General features: G+C 42.8%; 1 protein-coding gene across 2 annotated transcripts in view; it reads right to left on the bottom strand.

Annotated features, from left to right (window-relative positions):
- The window catches only part of GABRB1 (gamma-aminobutyric acid type A receptor subunit beta1), a 594351-nt gene that overhangs the window by 141413 nt on the left and 432532 nt on the right, over positions 1-20406 (bottom strand). For both annotated transcript variants that reach the window (XM_088450554.1, XM_088450555.1), the window contains exon 5: positions 13328-13410. In XM_088450554.1, the coding sequence (XP_088306680.1) occupies positions 13328-13410 (83 nt within the window). The remainder of the gene's footprint in view (positions 1-13327; positions 13411-20406) is intronic.

Here is a 20406-nt window from a genome sequence, read left to right as displayed (position 1 = left end):
TTGTCCTGTTTATTCTGGGAGGGTATAAATATGAGTGCACGAACGCTGATTCTCAGTCTTCGTGCTGAATGCTGAATGACGAGGGGTCTCTTGCTGAAGCCTATCTCTGGGTCCGGAAGCGCCTGCGTATGTTTACTGTACTTGGGTCTGTATAATTTCCTTTTGCGCCTAAATTGTGTCTTGATCAATTGCGTGTAACTGTCTGAACTTTTACCTGAATATCACTTGTGCTTTGGAACCACAGATTCCACATCTAAGTCTTTATTTATGGTGTGACTGCCTACGCAAATTAGCGTCATTCTTAGAAGGTATAGGCAGGACATTAGAAGGTATAGGCAGGACATTAGAAGGTATAGGAAGGTGTGTATAGAGGTTCTGATCCAGTATTGTTAGTAGTTACCAGCTTGTAGAGCAGCAAGCACATTCCACTGGGTAAATGTCCCAATTAGGTGGTAATGGAGCAATCACTGGAATTTCAGAGAAGTAATGCCAGTCCGGAGGTTCACAGTGAATTTCCCAAATGGGGCAAACGTAGTTGATCAGGTGCTAGACGCGTTTCGCTTTGTGGTGCTCACAGCTTCCTCAATAGCAAGTCCTTCCTTGTCCTGGACATTAATCCGGATTACCGTTAAGGATCAGTGACTAACATTTTATCCTGATTATCGTATTTGGATTTTACGATCCCTCCCCCCCTTTTTTATTGGAACTCATTTTTAACTTTGATGTCTTTTGCGATTTTTTATTGCATTTATATGTTGTCCAATGTGCACTATTAAATGGTACTTTTCAATCCAATCCATATACCTTATATGACTGTCATTATCACTGCATTATATTATTACATATATCCTAATTTTATTTAGTGATTAATATATCACGCTACTTATGTTTTATATGATTTTTTGATTCATCATTATCCTATCAGATCTACGAGATTAGACATCAAGCGCAGGTTCCTCCATTTCTTTTGTATAATCTCGTTAACGATGTCTGCAAATCGTGCAGTGTGTACACACTCCCGGACGACCAGCCGATACGTTAACTGTTAGAACCTGGGTCTGTTGTGGACCCGGGGAGGAAATAGGAGCAGACACCTGAACGGATTTAAATTAGAAAGTGGGTTTTTTAATAGGTGCAGTTGCAGACATGTATACAGATAAAATAAAGTCCAGAGTATAACGAGGAAGGTGATGGCTGGAAGCTGTTGTGTAGTATGAATAGGTAATGTCCAGGTAGTGGCAGAAATAATAAAAGTCTTTGTAATCCAAATGATAACTGCAGGGCTGCAGACAGTATAACAGTCACTGATTGATACTGGTGAGGTAAAATCCAGAGGGGCTATGGAGTAATTCGAATGGTAACAGCTGATTGAATTAAGTGGAGAGTAGAACTGTGATGGCTCAGAGTGGAATCAGAGAGCTAGGTAAATGGAGACAGGGTAGGTTCAGGGTTAACTGTAGACACAGGTCCTCTGGCAGGGAAAGGGTAAATAGCAGGTGCAGGCTGGTTCTGGCAGGAGACTGGGAGCGGGCAGAGCGGTGCAGGCTACTTGGAAGCTGGAAATCAGCAGGAGCACAGGCGAGCACTCAAACAGACAGATTATTCAAGGCACATAGACTCTCTCACAGCTACGCTGTGAAACACGTTGCACTGGCAACTATGGGAAGCTCTGAACTCCCTTAAGTACCCAGTGCAGAATCGTGATAGGTCAGAGAGAGCATGTGACACGCCAGGACTGGAGCAGCTAAGTCACATGACCAGAGGCAAGATGGCAGCGCCCATACCAGAGTGGAATGGAAACACCACCAGGCCTACCCTGGCCACAATGACACAGTGCCCGCAGAACACTTTGCACAGCCAATGCCAGCCGCCAGACACCAGCCCCTCCGCCGGAAGGACCACACCACAGCGCTCTCACAGGTAATACCCGTCGTCCCCTATGCCGGGAAACCCTGGTCGTGACATTAACATTATATAGTTAACAATCTAACCACCAAAACGATGCAAGATATATTGTTTGGTTGTTTGTAAGATTGCACAGTGTGTATGTACTATATTGTTTGTCAGGGAGTACAAGGGAAATCTGGACCACCAGATTGCTGATCGTCTAATGTGTACCCACCTTTATGCTGAAGGTCACTCTGGTTTATCTGACAGACATCCTGGCCAAGAATTACATTTTGTCTCCACAAGAAGCAATTCAGTAGTATAACTTGATTTTCTTCTTATCTATGGAGTTATCTGAAGGGTGCAGGAAGGGGGTGCTAGGTTTAGGCACCCCTGGGGGGGGGGGGGGGAGGTTAGGGTTAGGCACTAAAGAAGCAAAAAGAGGATCCCTTTGGAATTAAAAGATTAATAACATGGAGAACAAGGAAATAGATGAGTCTTATTTTAAATAAAGTTTTTTTTTTAACGGTGTGTGTTTTACAGTTTTATTCTATGTAGCATTGCAGGTACCATTGTGTCCTGGATGTAGGACATGTTTTTTCGTTATTTAAAAAATAAAAATGCATTGTGTTAATGTAATTTGGAATTGTTTACTAAAAACCTTACAATTCGTTTTTTTCTATTCTATATACATGGTAAAATCTCTATAAATAAGAGCTATTGCTTAGTGATTGTCACAATATCTAACAATTTTACAACCACTAAAATTCCTCAAACTTTCTGACCTTGAGTATACAGTACTGCTAGTTTAAGCCTTGCCATCACAGAGGGTTGGTGCTGTGCAGAGAACTACACTCAGTTATTTTCTGTCTGCTTTCTTCCTCTAGCAGGGCTCACCCCCAAGACAGATAAGAAGGTTGAAAAGTTATCACAGAAATACACAAAGACAACACACACACAGAGAAGAGAAACATCATCAGTCAGTCTCTGTACTTCTTCTGTACTGTAAATACTTTGTCCTAAAGCTAGATTTGACACATTGTAGAGAAGAAAATATTGGTGTCATTTTTAAACACTGTGTAGAGGATTTGCTAAATTGCTTAGATGTAATATATGTTGAGATTGTGGAAATGTATCACTCAACACAGGAAAGTATGCAGCAAAACTGCAAAGGAAATAGACAAACTAGGTTATGAATGATTGGTGAATACATTTAATATTATGATCCAGACATGAAAGGCTACAAAGACCTAGGTCTAGTGTAATTGCAATTATAGCAGACTGTCAATTAAAGGGTTTGTTCAATTTTGGACAACAGTTACCATCCTGCAGCACATGGGGTAAGAAGGAAAGGGATAGTATGCACTAAATAATAATTTATCAGGAAGTAGATTTACTAAGGTGCAGTTTGTTAAGCTGCAGATCAACAGTGATGTTGACAGTTTTACAACGGCGATAGAAATACATGAAAATGAGGCTGGTTTAGCATTTATTTCTCTTGCCATTTTAAAACTATTGATCAAAGACACCGATGTCTTGGCAAACCTTAATAAATTTCCCCTACAGATGTTCCCCCACAGGTAGTGATGAGACCGGCGGCTGCATGGCTGCCGGTCTCAATGCCGACAGCGGAATCCTGGCAAGGAATGTAACATAGGCGTCTAAATACCGACGTGTATGTTAATCCCGACGCCGGAACGCCGAGGACGCAAGCCCGAACGAAGGTAAGTCCGGGGCACTCTTAGCATTAGCCGCAGGGGGCAGGGGGGAAGGTTAGTATTAGGGAATCTAGAGGGGTTAGTTTTAGGTTTTTTGGGGGGGAGATTAGGGTTAGGCACTCCTAGGATGGAGGGTTAGGGTTAGTCACCACCGGGGGAGATTAGGTTTAGGCACCCCCCCGAGAGGGATAGGTTTAGGGTGCAGGAAGGGGGTGTTAGGCTTAGGCACCCCTGGGGGGGGGAGGTTAGGGTTAGGCACCACTAAGGGAGGGTTATAGAATTCTGACTTTTTGTCATATTTTTATTGGCAGCAGAAGCATTAGCCTGAGATATGGACTCTCATTGGCAGTGGTACTTATTGTACGCAGGGCTGGATTAAGCCTTCTAGCGGCCCTGCCCCTCTTGTCAGCATTAACCCCTGGCTGTGCCCACTGTGTGCTTCCTCCCCCTGCACCTCCATGAGGCAGCAGAGCAGGTCCTACCTGCATTCCTGCAGTGGGAGCAGACTCCGGAGCCTCCTCTCAGGCAGCAAAAGGACCGATTCTACTCATCTCCAGCCTCCATCACCAGCAAAATCGTTTCCTGAGTCCCTGAGAGAGTACTCACCCCTTGTTCTGGGTCCCTGAGAGAGTAACTCTTGCCCCCCCCCACCCCTCCTTAATCTGGCTCTAGCTGTAAGATACACAACCTGCAGTGCATTGTGGTGCTTTAAAAATTTATATATCTTGCCACTAGTCAAACTAATTCTACCAAAATCCCAGTGAATCACGATCAGGTGGAAGAACTGTAGAGCAATTTTGACATGCTTTCATCATTTTGCAACTTTTTTAGATCTTAGTACTGAATTTGCTGAGTTTCATTATTATTTAATTATGCATTATTAGTAGTATTACTTTTTTTCATTATTATGTTCATTACCAATGACACAATTTTATTTCCTTTGCTTTTTGCAGGTATGACTGAAGATTTTGTGGAGTTGTTTGGGCAATATACAAGCGTCGACTTCCTCGGGTGAAGCAAAAACAGGCCCATGGTGTTTTGTTCGTTTACAGCTCAGATCCAGCAGAGGTGCAATTATATAACTGTCTATTTTCTTTTTTTTTCTTGTTAATATATTCTTTCTTTTTCTTTCCTTGCTATTTACATAACACTTCTCATTCATACATACATAACAGTATAATGTGGACTATGGTGAATAATTCTCACCATTTAAAACCTAGGGGAATATTTATCAATTCATATTTTCTAAAAAAAAAAATATGGCACTCTCCGCATGTTTTTTGGGTGTTTTTAGTTTCGGACACATTTATTTAAGTGTCAATGCAGGAGGTGTGTTAAATATCTGCAGCATTACTTGACTATTGTGAGAAAATTGCATAACACTGTCGTTCCCATAGAACCCAGTGGCAACAGCAATGTTTACAGATGCATCATGCTCTAAAAAGCATTTATATTTTTTAGCTGGATTGCTGCAGTATACTGACACCATTTTGAGCTGATGTTTGGAGGTAGAATGCATGGCGCAGAAGAATCTTTGATGTTTCCCCTGTGTCTGTGCAGCTCCTTGTCTGTCAGCAAGAGCCGGAGGTTATTTTCTTTGATTCATATATCTAGTATTTAGCAGGAGCTACACTTTCTCTAGTATACCCCTTAAGTCCATGCTGTATTGTGCCTCTGACATGTTAGTAGAGATAGTGCAGATATAGTCTCCCCATGTGAGAGAGGAGAAGGTTCTGTGCCCGGGTCTCAGGATAAAAGTAGAAATAAAAAGGTGGACATAGGTGTTTTAACTCATATCTTCCGGTAACTTCTGTGCAGTGGGAACAGAGGGCCTGATTCAGAACCGGTCGCAATCGCTGAGCGCTCGCAACTGGGTCGTTGGTGGCCCACAGCGCATGCACACGACGGAGCCGGCTCGGTTGTGCGCATGTGCGAGACCCGGCTAGCGGCGGGCAATCTGTCGCTCCGGGTCTCGCACAAAAGGGGGCGAGCTGTCGACGTTGAGTGGTGGGCAGGCCGGGGAGGGGGCTGCCCAAACGAAGGCGTTCCTGTTAGAGCCGAAAGCTCTCTGGGGCTTGCGATGAACGAGACCCTACCACAAGGGTCTTGTCGCAAGCCCGATGGTCGCGATGGTCTTGACCATCGTGACCATCATCATGGCTGCTCGCTATAGCTGTGGGTGGTCACCCACAGCTATACGAGCGGCCAAGAGGCCGCTCCAAAAAAAAAAAAAGCCCGGCCCTGATTCAGAGCCGCTCGCTCTGTCAGAGCGAGCGGCTCTGAATCAGGCCCAGAGCCCGGGAACTGATTTCTATCCCATCTTTGAATAGTGTTCAGTAATAACAGAGTGTAGTCATACAGACACACACACACACATACAGACATACGGATGAAAGATGGCTGGTGGCACTCAGAGTCTTGGTAAAAAATTAAAGCTTTAATTGTATATGTATCCTTGATAACGGGCATGTGGCCCGAAAACGCAGTTGGATTAAAGCTTTAACATTTTTTTTTACCAAAACGCTGAGTGCCGTCATCCATCGTCCACCCATGCATTGGAATTTGCTACACTCCTAAGAAGGCACCGATTCAAGTAGAATTTACTCAATTGTGAGTGTCGGGAATCAGTGGGATTGTTTATATTTATATTAGAGATGAGCAGTTTGGTTCTGCTCAGTTCTATTTTGCCAAATTAGCACAAGTTCAGATTTATCTTCGCTTTCCAAAACATGTGAGAACCGCTCATCTCTAATATATATATTTATACACACATATATTTATTAGTTATTTATTACTAGTTATTTATATAGCGCACACATATTCCGCAGCGCTTTACAGAGAATATTTGGCCATTCACATCAGTCCCTGCCCCAGTGGAGCTTACAATCTATATTCCCTACCACACGCTCACACACGCACACACACACACACTAGGGTTAATTTTTTTTGTTGGGAGCCAATTAACCTACCAGTATATGTGTGGGAGGAAACCGGAGCACCTAGAGGAAACCCACGCAAGCACAGGAAGAATATACAAACTCCACACAGTTAGGGCCGTTGTGGGAATCAAATCCACGACCTCAGTGCTGTGAGACAGTACTGCTAACCATTACACCATCTGTGCTATACTGTATATTTATACACACACACGCACACACATTGTCACAATCAGCCAGTTCCCAGATACATGAATCTGGAACCCCTGTCAGTGATTATGGTTATGTACAATTCAAGATGTCACCACGAAGGGTTAAATTTGAAGCCCTTACAGTCTCCTGACGATTACAGTACCACAATGATTAATACTCAAATAATAAAATCACACATATATATAGCACAGACCTTAGCAATCCTACAAACATTTAGGTTAATGGAAGAACTTCAGAAATCACGCTAAGGATTTTTAATCTGAGTACAAAATACAATGCATAACAAATACAAAAATGACTCAATAAAGGACACACTAATATACACAAATATTTTTAAGTTATAAGGAACAAAACAGAGTCACTAACTTACAAGTATGAGTTATGAAACTTTTGTGAGAGGAGTTCACTTTAGAAATTAGACACTGCATCTCAGCCTTGGTCTCCCCACAGAAAATGAACAATACAGGTCTCCTGCCATTTTATCCCTGTATATGACTGCTCCTATCCCCACCTTTCTCCAGTGCTAATTAAGGGTCTTTTTACACATATTCTTTTGTTAAAAGTCCAATTTCTCAATCAAAAAAGAAGACGGAGGAGAGTGGGAGAAGCTGTGATGCTGTCTTTTTTGTAAAGAGGTCTCAAGTATGTTCTCAGTATTTTATAGAGGTCACTCAGCTGGTTTGTGTATTGTATTGGAGTCACTAGAATGCTTCCTGTATTGTATGGCAGTTACTAGTATGATCTCTGTATTGTATGGAATTCATTAGGATGCTCTCTGTATTGTATGGTGTCACAAATATGCTCTCAGTATTGAATGGCAGTCACTAGGATGATCTGTGTACATGGCCATTAGGTTGCTTTGTGGTTGTATGGGTTCACTAGGATGCTCTTTGTATTGTATGGTGGTCACTGGGATGTTCTCTGTATTGAATATCTGTCATTACAATTGCAGACAGAGGCAATGTGATTTCTTCTTTCTTTTACACTGCTTTTTCTGTTTCCCTGCTGTTAAATTGACTGGTACCATTCACTTAACCATGTGTGCACTTCACCCAGTGGTATGCTGACTCTGCTTAAATGTTTGCTCTACCTCCCAGTCCAGTGATTTTCCTACTGTTTCAAGTTTCCCAGCTATGATTCTGACCCATTGGGGCAAGGGCTAACAATTTATTATTAACAATTGATTTTCCAGGGCCACTTTAATTTCCTAACCTGTCCCTGGTCAATAACACTAAGGACAAGTATCAAAGAAAGTGTTTTGTGGTAGTCAGTGTGTTTCAAAAAGTGGACAACTTGATGTAGAACTTCTTTGGATGTCTAATTAAACGTTGTCTTCAAATTCGGGCACATTGGCATTATAAGAATATGAGATAGTTTAAACATATTTAGTTATAGCAGAAACAATTTAATTTAATAGCCTGATGCAGTAACCAACAAAGCTGGTGCAGCAACTTAACTCTCATGATCCATACAATGACTTTCACAAAAGGACGCTTGGTCACCTAGGGAATTAAATGTACTTGTGGCCAAAGGTAAATGTCTTTTTATACTCTAATATGACTCAGTGCAACTCAGTGCACAAGTTACATAACTGTTCCTGAGAAAAAAAGGCCTAAAGCAAAGATAAAAGAGAATGGATTTTCTAAAATATTTAATAAAACAGCTTTGAAACACATCTTGAATAAAAGAAAGGTTGGAAAACAAACATTACTTTTTACAATGACTTAACCCAAAAGAGCAAATGAAATACTGTTGGCCAGTGGAATATGGCTGGTTTATTTACTTTGCTCGGTCCAGATAAAATACATATTTAAGAACTATCTACCATTCTTCCATTGTTAAGATTAGCCTATGCAAAGCTCAATGTACAAAACAGTGTGGTGTGCACATATATATATATATATATATATATATATATATATCTGCGAGTCCAGTAGCACTGCAGCCCCCACTGCCAGACTCTAGGCAGTCACCGTGTCGACATTCAGAATGTCAACAGCATAATGTCAACATGATCTGAATGTCGAGATTCAGGCTATCGACACGCACAGAATGTAAACATACAACATGTTGACACTGATATAATGTCGTACATTGTCAGAATGATAGAATGTTAACAAACGAGTTAGGATTAGGCTACAATGAGGGATAGACTGATATAATGTCGTACATTGTCAGAATGATAGAATGTTGACAAACGAGTTAGGATTAGGCTACAATGAGGGATAGACTTAGTGTGACGCCTACTGCAAAATCCAACAGCCAGCATTCAAAATGCCAACATTATGTCAGTGTCAACATTATGTCAGTGCCGACATTGTGAATGTCAACTTGTCAAATGTAGATACTCTTAACATGTCAATATCCTGAATGTCAACTCAGACCATGTCGACAAAATGCTGTTACAACATTCTGAATTCGACATTGAGAATGTCAACATAATATTGACACAGGCTTGCCTACCCTCCAGATTTGGCCGGGAGCCTCCCGATTTTCGGGTGCCGCTCCCGGCCCCCCAGAAAGGCAGGCAAGCCTCCCGGAAGTCTCTGACCCTCCCTACCTCCCCCCTGAAACAACTAGAAACCCCTCCAGCGGGGGGGCCGGTGACGCGATTCGCGCTTAATCGCGTCATCGTGGCCCCGCCCCCTGCTTCACAACACCGAAAATAACGGCATTGTGAAGAGGGGGTGGGGCCACGATGACGCGATCATGCGGCCCGCCCCCTGCTCCACCCCCAATGAGAAACAACCTGACCGGCCCTGCCCCCGGCTCCGCCCCCAATGGTCGCCCCCGCTGTTAGCCGACAATCAGCTCCCTCCCGGAAAGGCTGGAGCTGATTGTCGGCAAGTATGTATTGACATCCATGTCAGGCAATAGCTATACTCTAGTGTTTATCACTGGTATAGAGCACTAACATAGAGAAAACTAGAGGTAGCAGTAAGCATGCTGGTACCATTACTATAGAAGCTTTCAGAGTATATTATCCTGCCAAACCAACTGATGTCAGCCATGGCAAACTGAAGGGCTTTAAAGGCCCTCAACTTTGCAAAATAGGCTAGGGGAAATTGGGGACAATGGGGTCTACTTATCAGCAGTGAAAAGTGTGGAGAAGTGGACCAGTGAAGAAGTTGCCCATAGCAACCAATCAGCTCCTACCTATTATTTTATAGACTGTACTTGATACATGCTACTTGAAATCTGATTGGTCACTGCTTGATATAACCCAATATAACAAGAGAAGCGGGTAATAAGGAGCGGATAATAACTGCTGTAGAGACTAATGGGTCTATTTACTAAGCAGTGTTAGGAGACAGAGTGAAAAGTGATAAGAAAGTGATAAGGTGCCAGCCAATCAGCTCCTGTTATCTCACAGGCTGTGTTTGAAAAATGACAGTTGGGAGCTGATTGGCTGGCACCTTATCACTTTCTTATCACTTTTCACTCTGTCTCCTAACACTGCTTAGTAAATAGACACCTAATTTGTACAGTAGAATCTTCTTATTTTAGCAAGTCTCAAGTATTTGGATTTTTGGTAGTAACACAGGACTAAACAATTTGAATTATAAACATAAGTAACTGTTTGTGTATTTGAAACAAGAGTTCTTAAATCAGAGCCAGTTCTACCAAATGGATTCACTTGAATTCATTCATTTGCTCCCTCTTGACCTTATACAGTGTCATCTGCAAGCACAATTGCACATGGCTATTTTGTATAAATTGCAACACTGCGACCTATTTTGCATGAGCAAGTCTGCAGCTGGGACTCCCTCCACTTGGTTGTGACTCCCTAACCTTGTGCTTGTATCTGAGTGAGATGAGACTGGATTGCGACCGGAGGCGTGGCTTCACTGTGAGTACAAAAATTGCTTCAAATCGTGCAAACAATGAAAATGTATTGATGTTAATGGCAAATAAGTGAAGTTAATAACTACCAAATTAGAAATAAAAGTGCAGGCTTCCCCTACCCCAGTTGTGCATAAACCAGTCTTCATTTCTGCAAAGTCCCTTGCAGTGTAAAGTGTATCTTGCTATTTTCATGCATTTGAATAAATGGGTGTTGCTATCACATCAGATGCAGTCATCATTAGCAGCTTTACTGTCATCATTATCAGCTTTACACTTACACCAGGGTAAGAGCTGGCGAACTCAGACCCCTTCGGAGGACGCGTTACCGACTTTTTAGCAGCCATGTTTCTTTTAATTTCAGAATGCACACCAAGAACACGTCCTTACTGTACTTTCATTGCAACCACACCCATTGTAGTTACATTCACACCCACTTCCCGGGATTCAACGCCAATTCCAGACCCTTTTTCATCCACCTGGTTACACAGTCTCAAGTCAGATATGAACAGACAAAAAGACTTGGATTGTGAGAAGACTCAGTAAAAGAAACAAACAAACATGTACATTGAGATAGAGGCTGTTTGCAAATATATGAATTGAATATATGTACTGAGATATCTGCAATTAATATTATTATATAGGATTCAAGGGGTATATTTACTAAAGGTCGATTTTATAAAATTTTTATTAAAATCAATCAACATCGATGTGTTTCTGGGGCTAAATCACACATTTACTAACAGATCATTTTTTATTAGTATTGGTAAATGTGTAATTTAGCCCCTGAAACTCAACATCGATGTTGATCGATTTTCATTGATTTTAAAGCTCTTAAAATCGACCTTTAGTAAATATACCTACAAATCTCTTTACTGGTCTATGGGCCTGATTCAGGTTGGATCACAACTGCGATCATGGCTGCGATTACGTACGCAGTCTCACTGCAATGATATGCTATTCCACTGCAATCACTATGCCGTCGCGGCACCACATAAGGATGCCCACCTTACCTTACACACATCCGTAATACTTTGCAAGACTGCGAAAACATTGGTAACATCGAGTACAATCGGAGCCTCACGCACACTTACACAAGGTCCGACCTTGCTCAGAAATTGCTAACCTTCCGGTACACAGTGAGAGCTCAAGCTGCATATAGCATTGCAGTGGATAATTTATGCACGCCCCTGTAACGGCATTCAAATGCACTGGCACGCCTGCGTTTTGCCGACCATCACCCCATCACTACCCCCAAATGGTACTTTCTGTCAATCACTCTGCGATGAGTCTGTGTAGTCACTGCGATTGCAATCCCGATGGCAGTGAGGTATTCGCGCACGCACACTGCATACGCATGCGTAATACGCAACAGTCGGCCGGCTGTGTACGCTGTTGCTGTTGCGATCCAACCAGAGTCAGGCCCTATGTGCAAATAAGTGCTGGGGGATTTTTTTGTCTGTTGTTTCTTGTCTAACCCCTCCCATACACCACCTGTAATGGGCTTATAAATTGATTTGAGCAACTACCATTCTGTGTGTTACTGTTTACAGTACATTGAGATAGAAGAAAGTCTCACTTTACACTTGCAACTTACAGTTCTCACATTTGTATAGCCATAATATTGGTAACCCTCAAGCAATGAGCATATACCTAGCAGTCCATCACTTAACAGTACAATCCAATTCTGCACTTAAGATGAACATTTTTAAAAAATTTTAAAGTAAGTAAAAATATTTTATTAATAAATGCAGTTTTAAGTCAGTTTTGCATTCTATATTTATACTAGTGTCATCATTAGGTTGTGTGATTTTCTTTTGAAGCCAGACCTAGTGATGACTCTGGTATATGCCTAGACCAGTGGTTCTCAAACTCGGTCCTCAATTATTTCACTTGTGATACTGTGTGGGGACCTGGAAAACATGCACTGTTTGGAGTCCTCAGGACCGAGTTTGAGAACCTGTGGCCTAGACTATATTTACCTTCACTACAAGACACCCAAGAAAGGAGATCAGCCTCGCAGATCATCCCATTTCCTCAGTGATGTGGGCAGTCAGGGGACTTGATGATGTGATTTGCGGTGAATGGCGTTATAATGGCCCTGCATTTCATGACCCATGACCCCTGCAACTCTCATCTTGGTTATCCCTCCTGCATCTCCCAGCCTAGACTTGCAATAAAACTGCAATAAACGGCATAGCATACACAGTACTGACTGGAACCAAGAGTAAAGCTGGCCAAGATTATCTGTCCAACCAGCCAACTAGTTGATTGGTTGGAATGAAAATCTGGTAACGTATGGGAGAAACTGATGATCAGCAATTTGTTCCTAAATGTCAGAAAACAGATGAAAATGGTCGTCAAACAAGTTTGTTAAATGTTTGATCTAAACAATTTGTTCTAAACTTGTCTGACCGACCATTTTCATCTGTTTTCTGGCATTTAGGAACAAATTGTTGATCATCTTTTAATCCCATTCCTTACCATATTTTCATTCCAACCAATCAACAAGTTGGCTGGTTGGATGTAACTTGGTCTAGTGTGTGGCCAGCTTAAGGCATTAAATAAGTGATGGGTATGTTTTAATATTATCACTGCATAACTAGAAGGTTTAATATTGTTTTTATGAAGATACAAAAGCTGAACCAAATAAAAATGCTCATACAGTATTTCTTTTAACATCAATTCAGAATTTAGTACAACATAGGAACTAAAATGTAAAGTACTTACAACTTTCAATTTCAAGTGTGCAGTTTTGCTCATCTAAGGGATATCGACGTAGATCCATCATACAAGCAGCTGTGGTTGTAATTCTATAAGAAATACATAAAAAAAAATCATAGTATATCACAGTTGCATATGGAAAACTATTCTTTTACATATAAACTCTACACAGATAGGGCTCTGCTCAGAATTAAACCTATGACCGGGTGCTGTGAGACAGCATTGCTAACCCCTGTGCCACCATGCTTCCCCCTTTTGTGGATGTGTATTAGTACAGTATATACAGTAGTTCAATAATACCTACTCTCCCTGAAGGTCCGGGAGACTCATGAAGAATGAGTGGATCTCCCACAATCCCACTCACTCCTAATGATATGGGCAGGATGGGGAGATAATTCTGGGAATCGCGGGTCTATAGGCAGAGAACGGGCCAATATGACACCATTTGCTTCATTTTAGCCCCTGCTCGAGGACTCTGTGATTTCCTGCATTTTGACAGGGACAGGGCCTAATGATGTGAAGAGCCAGACCCCACCCCAGGAATGGAGAAATGAAATATATGCAATAGTTACATACTTATAAAACCACTCATGAACATGTTGGAAATTGTACGACATGATACTGTAGCTGTCAGTTCTGGAGGCTCAAGAGTAATATTATAAAATTACTAGATGGAACTTCATGTGGATATAATTAGAAAACATGACCTGGATAGAAGAAAAAAGCATTGTCAACTTGAAATTAGAGATGAGCGGGTTCGGATTTCAGAGATACAAACCCACCCGAACTTAGGGGATCCGAGTCAGATCCAAGTTGGCTCGGTTTTTCCTGCCTGACTCGGATCTGAAAACGAGGCAAAACATCATCATCCCGCTGTCGGATTCTCGCGGGTTTTGTATTCTATAAAAGGTCCCGCGCTCGCCGCCATTTTTCATTCTGGCTGTGAAGATTGAAGAGCGAGGGAGCTGGGAGCTGTGCTGAGGGAGCTGGGAGCTGTGCTGTGCTGTTGTGTCAGGGGCTGGCTGCTTATTATGTCCATACGTGCATAGGGGCTGGCTAGGCTACTGTTGTGTCAGGGGCTGGCTGCTTATGTCCATAGGTGGCGGTACTGGTGCTGGCTTGCTGTTGTCCTGTCCACTCCATAGGGGCTGGCTGTTGTCCATAATATCCAATCCCTATATAGTAAGTTATATATTGGGGCTGGCTTGCTGTTGTCCTGTCCACTCCATAGGGGCTGGCTGTTGTTCATAATATCCATATACAGTTATATTATATCATACATGCCTACCCTCCCGGTTCTCACAGGAGGCTCATGATTTTTTGGGTAACCCCCCCGCACCCTCGGAAGGGTAGGCACTTATCCCACATTCTGCCCACTTCCTAGGGGATCGGCGGTTCTAATCATTGGGGGTGGGACCTAATGATGCGATTCTATGAGAATCGCGTAATTTAGCCCCGCCCCTAGTTGAAATATGCATAATTGTGATGAATTTCCACGATGGGCAGGGCTTAGCGGTGCGATTCCCACTAGGGGGTGGGGTTTGCCCTGTCCCCATCTCTGCCTACCTGCTTCACCTCCCTGGGCATTTCGTGAGGAGGAATATTAAATAGTTGGCAAGTATGTATTATATACTGGGGCTAGCTGTTGTCCTATCCACTCCATAGGGCTGGCTGTTGTCTATAGGGACTGGCTGTGCTGCTGTGTTGTCCAGGGAGTGCTCTGTCCATCAGGGGTGCTATTAACCCACATGTGAAAAAAATAGAGTAATAAAGTATTGTTATATTTATTTCTGTTTGTGTGTGTGCATGCCTGTTAGCCACACTTATCAGCAACGTAGGTACGCAGGGGTGCTGTGCTGCCTGTGTCTCATTTATCAAGGGGCTGCTGCCTCGTTCAGGGGTGCTCTTCACCCCCAGTGTGAAAAAAATAAAATAAATTTTTTTGTGTGTGCATGTTAGCCTGCCACACCTCCAGTGTTCAAATAAAAACAATTTTTTGTGTGTGTGTGTTAGCCTGCCACACCACCAGTGTTCAAATAAAAAATTTTTTTTGTGTGTGCGTGTTAGTCTACCACACACTACCAGTGTTCAAATAAAAACTTTTTTTTTTGTGCGTGTTAGGCTACCACACATAACATGTGTTCAAATAACAACAATTTTTTTTGTGTGTGTGTGTTAGCCTGCCACACAACCAGTGTTCAAATAAAAACATTTTTTTTGTGTGTGTGGTTAGTTGTGTGCGTTAGTCGCAACTTAGCTACACTATAATTGCTTGGTGACATTGCTGAAAGACCGCAGAGAGTATGAAGGACAGTCACATTACTGGAGAGCAGGATCTACATACCAGTATTGTAGTTGCCGGCTGCAGTCATGATGACGATGCAAGGCTATCAACGTCATCTATGAAGGCCGATGTACCAGGGCTTATGTCGGGCCAAAAAGTCAGGGTAAAAAAAACTACTTTTGCCCTGTTAAAGAAAAAAAAATCTATAGCTAAGTCAGCTTTAGAGAAACAAAAAATTGGGAATATGCCATTCACTACATGAAGTGGCAAGGAAAGGATAAGGCCTTGGCCTTTATTATTTATGACTGCTGGTTCTAGTGATGACTTAAGCCCCTCTGCTTGTAGGAGAGGTACCAAAAAAATTTAAATTGTTAAGAGGAGTAAGACACCGGAAAGAACTGTGTGTTCCGAAAAATAAGAAATCCCTGAGGAGGGTCCAAGTGTGTCTGCGGTTGCCATGTGTGAGCCTGACCTTTTGGATCCTCCTTCCACCATTTGTGAGCCCTCTGCAAATGTGGGGGATGAGTAGCACAAGTCAACATGCTGACATAGAAATCGAGAATGCTTCTGTTGAATTGCACGAGGAGGATGAGGAGGATATTTATGAAGTTGGTGATAACAAGGATGATGAGGATGTTGATGATGATGAGGATGTTGATGGCGAGGATGTTTGTGTAAAAACTGTAACTCAGGCAAAGGACCAAAAAATCCACATCTCATGTGTGGAATCATTTCCTCCCAATCCGGACAACTTTTGCCAAGTCATTTGTAACCATTGCTATGTAACAGAGAGTAGAGGTAAGGACCTTAACCATCTTGGAACCTCCTCCCTGTTACGTCACTTGCAGTGCGTTCATCAAATTGGAAAGGGTATAGAAACTTGTGGACAAAAAAGTGAACAACAATCAGTCCAGTGTCACCTAGCTGCACCCTTCTATCTGGATCCAAGCACCTGCAATCTCCACCACCAACACCTGTATCATCAACAACATCCTCATTCGTGATCAGAAGTAGTCCTGCAACCAATATCATAAGGACTGACTCCTCTCCTATCCGTTGTTCCTCAGAAGGATCCTTCAGTATTACGCCTGCTGCTGCTGCTGTTGCTATGACTGGATCTTCATCCCAGAAGGGGACCAGGAAAAAGACTACTTTTAGTAGTTCAAGTACAACCAAACAATTGACTATCACACAATCCATTCCATTGGCAAACAAGTATGACAGCAAACACCCAGTTGCACTGCGGATTACTGACGCCAATGCTGGTATTACATGTGCGTCCAGTATCTGCCATTAATGCAGTGGGCTTTAGACAGTTAATGGAGATCCAGTGTCCCCGCTACCATGTCCCTTCTAGATTCCACTTCTCTAGAATAGCAATTCCCAATCTGTACAAGGTCATTAAAAAAACCTTATTAATGTCCTCCGAAATGCCGTTGTGCCCACTGTCTACTTAACCACAGATATGTGGACAAGTGGGACAGGGCAAACTAATAAAATTACTGACACAGCCCACTGGGTAGGTGTGTTGCCTTCAACAGTGCAAACAGCAGCAGCATCTAATGAAAGCTAGCTCATTCAGAGGCAGGGTACTCTGTGTATCACAGGTTTCACTAAGAGGCATACCGCTGAGAACCTCTTGGACTCTCCTCTGGATTTATGATTTCTGACAATGACATAAATACTGTGCGAGCATTTCATGTGGGCAAATTTGAACACATCCCATGTTTTGCTCACACAATGAACTTGGTGGTGCAACATTTAAAAAAAAATTACAGGGGCGTGAGGAGATGCTCTCGGTTGCCCGAAAGATTTTGGGACATTTTTGACATTCAGCAACTGCGTGTCAAAGACTGCAGCACCAGCAAGAACTGTCGAATTTGCCCTGCCATCAGCTGAAGCAAGAGATAGTAACTAGGTGGAATTCTACCCTCTATATGCTTCAGCGGATGGAGGAGCAGAAAAAAGCCATCCAAGGCTACACTGCGGCCTATGACATAGGGAGAGGAATGGGAATGTACCTTAGTCAAGCGCAGTGGAGAATAATTTCCATGTTGTGCAAGGTTCTCAAACCCTTTGAACTTGCCACATGTGACGTTAGTTCAGACACTGCCAGCTTGAGTCAGGTCATTCCCCTAATCAGATTTTGCAAAAGCAGCTGGAGAAACTGAAGGAGGAGCTGAAACAGAGTGATTCTGCTAAGTATGTCGGACTTGTAGATTAAGCCCTTTATTTGCTTTGACAGGATCCAAGGGTCATCAATCTCTTGAAATCAGATCACTATATTTTGGTGACCATACATGATCCTAGGTTTAAGTCATACCTTGTGTCTTTCTTTCCAACGGACATAAATATGAAAAGATGCAAAGAGCTGGTGGTTAAAAAATTGTCAGCTCAAGCGGAACGTGACATTGCAGCATCTCCGCCTTCATTTTCTACAGCTGCCAGGAAAAAACTAAACTGCTGGTGGTGATGCAGATCAGTCAGCAAAACCTCATGACATCTGGTTCGGTCTGAAAGAACTGGCTACAATGAGGGACATGTCTACCATGACTTTGTCTGATACGTTCACCATTCAGAGAATGGTGGATGACTATTTTAGGGATAGCATAGGCATGTTAGACAGTCCGTTTCACTACTGGCAGGAAAATGAGGCAATTTGGAGTCCCTTACACAAACTGACTTTGCTGTACTTAATTTACCCACCCTCCAGTGTGTACTCTGAAAGAGTTTTCAGCACAGCCGGGAACCTTGTCAGTGATCATCATAGGAGGTTGCTTCCCCAAAATGTGGAAAAGATGATGTTAATCAAAATGAATTTCAAATTCCATGAGGAAGACATTTACCAGGACTTACATCCAAAAAATACAGAAGCGTCTGTACTGATGGATTCCAGCGGGGACGAATTAATACTGTGTGAAGAAGAGCAGGATGCACACACTGATGGGGATGACGATGACGAGATCTAATCTAATGTATTGTAAAGCCAGTTTGTGTATGAGATCATTGCCACCAATGTCCACTGCACATTGGCAGCTTGTTTTGTGGGGTGTCCAAACAAACCAATAATTTCAGCCACATGTGGCAGTCCCTGTCGCTGAAGTGATTGGTTTGTTAAACTGTTTCATATACACAACATAAAAGTGGGTTGGAGGGCCCAAGGACAAATCCATCTTGCACCTTTTTACTTTCCATTATGTGCTGGTTGGGGGATTGTTGCCTGACATTTTTAATGTTATAGTTTATGAATGTCCAGAAATGGTAATGGCCACGGACAGCATCTCCTGCATGCCCCTTTCATTTTTTTTGTAATGACAATCCTGAACCAATTGCTGCTTGTTGTGTCAACCCGAAGGCACAAGTCGCACAACAGTGACATTCAGCCAAGGGTTCTGAGCCCTTAAGGCTGCTACACGGTCCAAAGGCTGCATCCTGCTTCATGGCCCAAAGGCCACCTGTCGTCACTCCTCTCCAGCCTTCAAGGCTGTAACGGCTGCAATTTGCCAAGAGTTTCAGGCCTCAAGTCTGTTGCAGGACTGGTTCCTTCCTAATCATACTGTAGCTCTGAATTCCACTACTACTCAGCCCGGAGGCTGCATCAAAAATTAACTATCAACTATCAATTCCTCAGAAAGAGGCTGCTCCAAGTATCCAGTGTCAACTCTTCTTACTTCAGCCAGTGTCTGCGCCAACTATCAATTCTACAGCCAGGGGCTGCACCAATTATCAAGGGTCAACTATTCTTACTTCAGCCAGTGTCTGAACTAATTATCAATATTTCAGCCAAGGGCTGCATCAATTATCAATTCTTCAGCCAGTGGCTGCACCAATTATCCAGTGTCAACTCTTCTTACTTCAACCAGTGGCTGCACCAATTATCAATTCTCCAGCCAGGGGCTGCACCAATTAACAATTATTCAGCCAGTGGCTGCACCTATTATCCAGTGTCAACTCTTCTTACTTCAACCAGTGACTGCACCAATTATCAATTCTTCAGGCAGGGGCTGCACCAATTTATCAATATCAACTCTTCTGACTTCAGCCAGTGGCTGCACCAATTATCCAGTGTCAACTCTTCTTACTTCAGCCAGTGGCTGCACCAATTATCAATTCTCCAGCCAGGGGTTGCACCAATTATCAATTCTTCAGCCAGGGGATGCACCCATTATCCAGTGTCAACTCTTCTTACTTCAGCCAGTGGCTGCTCCGATTATCAATTCTTCAGCCAGGGGCTGCCCTAATTATCAATTATTCAGCCAGTGGCTGCACCAATTATCCAGTGTCAACTCTTCTGTTCAGCCAGGGGCTGCACCAATTATCAATTCTTCAGCCAGGGGCTGCACCAATTATCAATTCTTCAGCCAGGGGCTGCACCAATTATCAATTCTTCAGCCAGTGGCTGCACCAATTGTCCATTGTCAACTCTTCTTACTTCAGCCAGTGGCTGCACCAATTATCAATTCTTCAGCCAGGGGCTGACCAATTATCAATTCTTCAGCCAGGGGCTGCACCAATTTATTAATATCAACTCTTCTTACCTCAGCCAGTGGCTGCACCAACAATCAATTATTCAGCCAGGGGCTGCACCAATTATCCAGTGTCAACTCTTCTTACTTCAGCCAGAAGCTGCGCCAACTATCAATTCTTCAGCCATTGACTGCACCAATTATCAATTCTTCTGCCAGGGGCTGCACCAATTATCAATTCTACAGCCAGGGGCTGCACCAATTATCAATTCTTCAGCCAGGGGCTGCACCAATTATCAATTCTTCAGCTAGGGGCTGCACCAATTATCAATTCT

The sequence above is a fragment of the Taudactylus pleione genome, unplaced genomic scaffold, assembly GCF_031769625.1.
Source record: "Taudactylus pleione unplaced genomic scaffold, aTauple2 ptg000519l, whole genome shotgun sequence".
NCBI classification, from domain to species: domain Eukaryota; kingdom Metazoa; phylum Chordata; class Amphibia; order Anura; family Myobatrachidae; genus Taudactylus; species Taudactylus pleione.
Note: the sequence above shows the minus strand (reverse complement) of the source record. Positions and strands in the feature narration are given on the sequence as shown.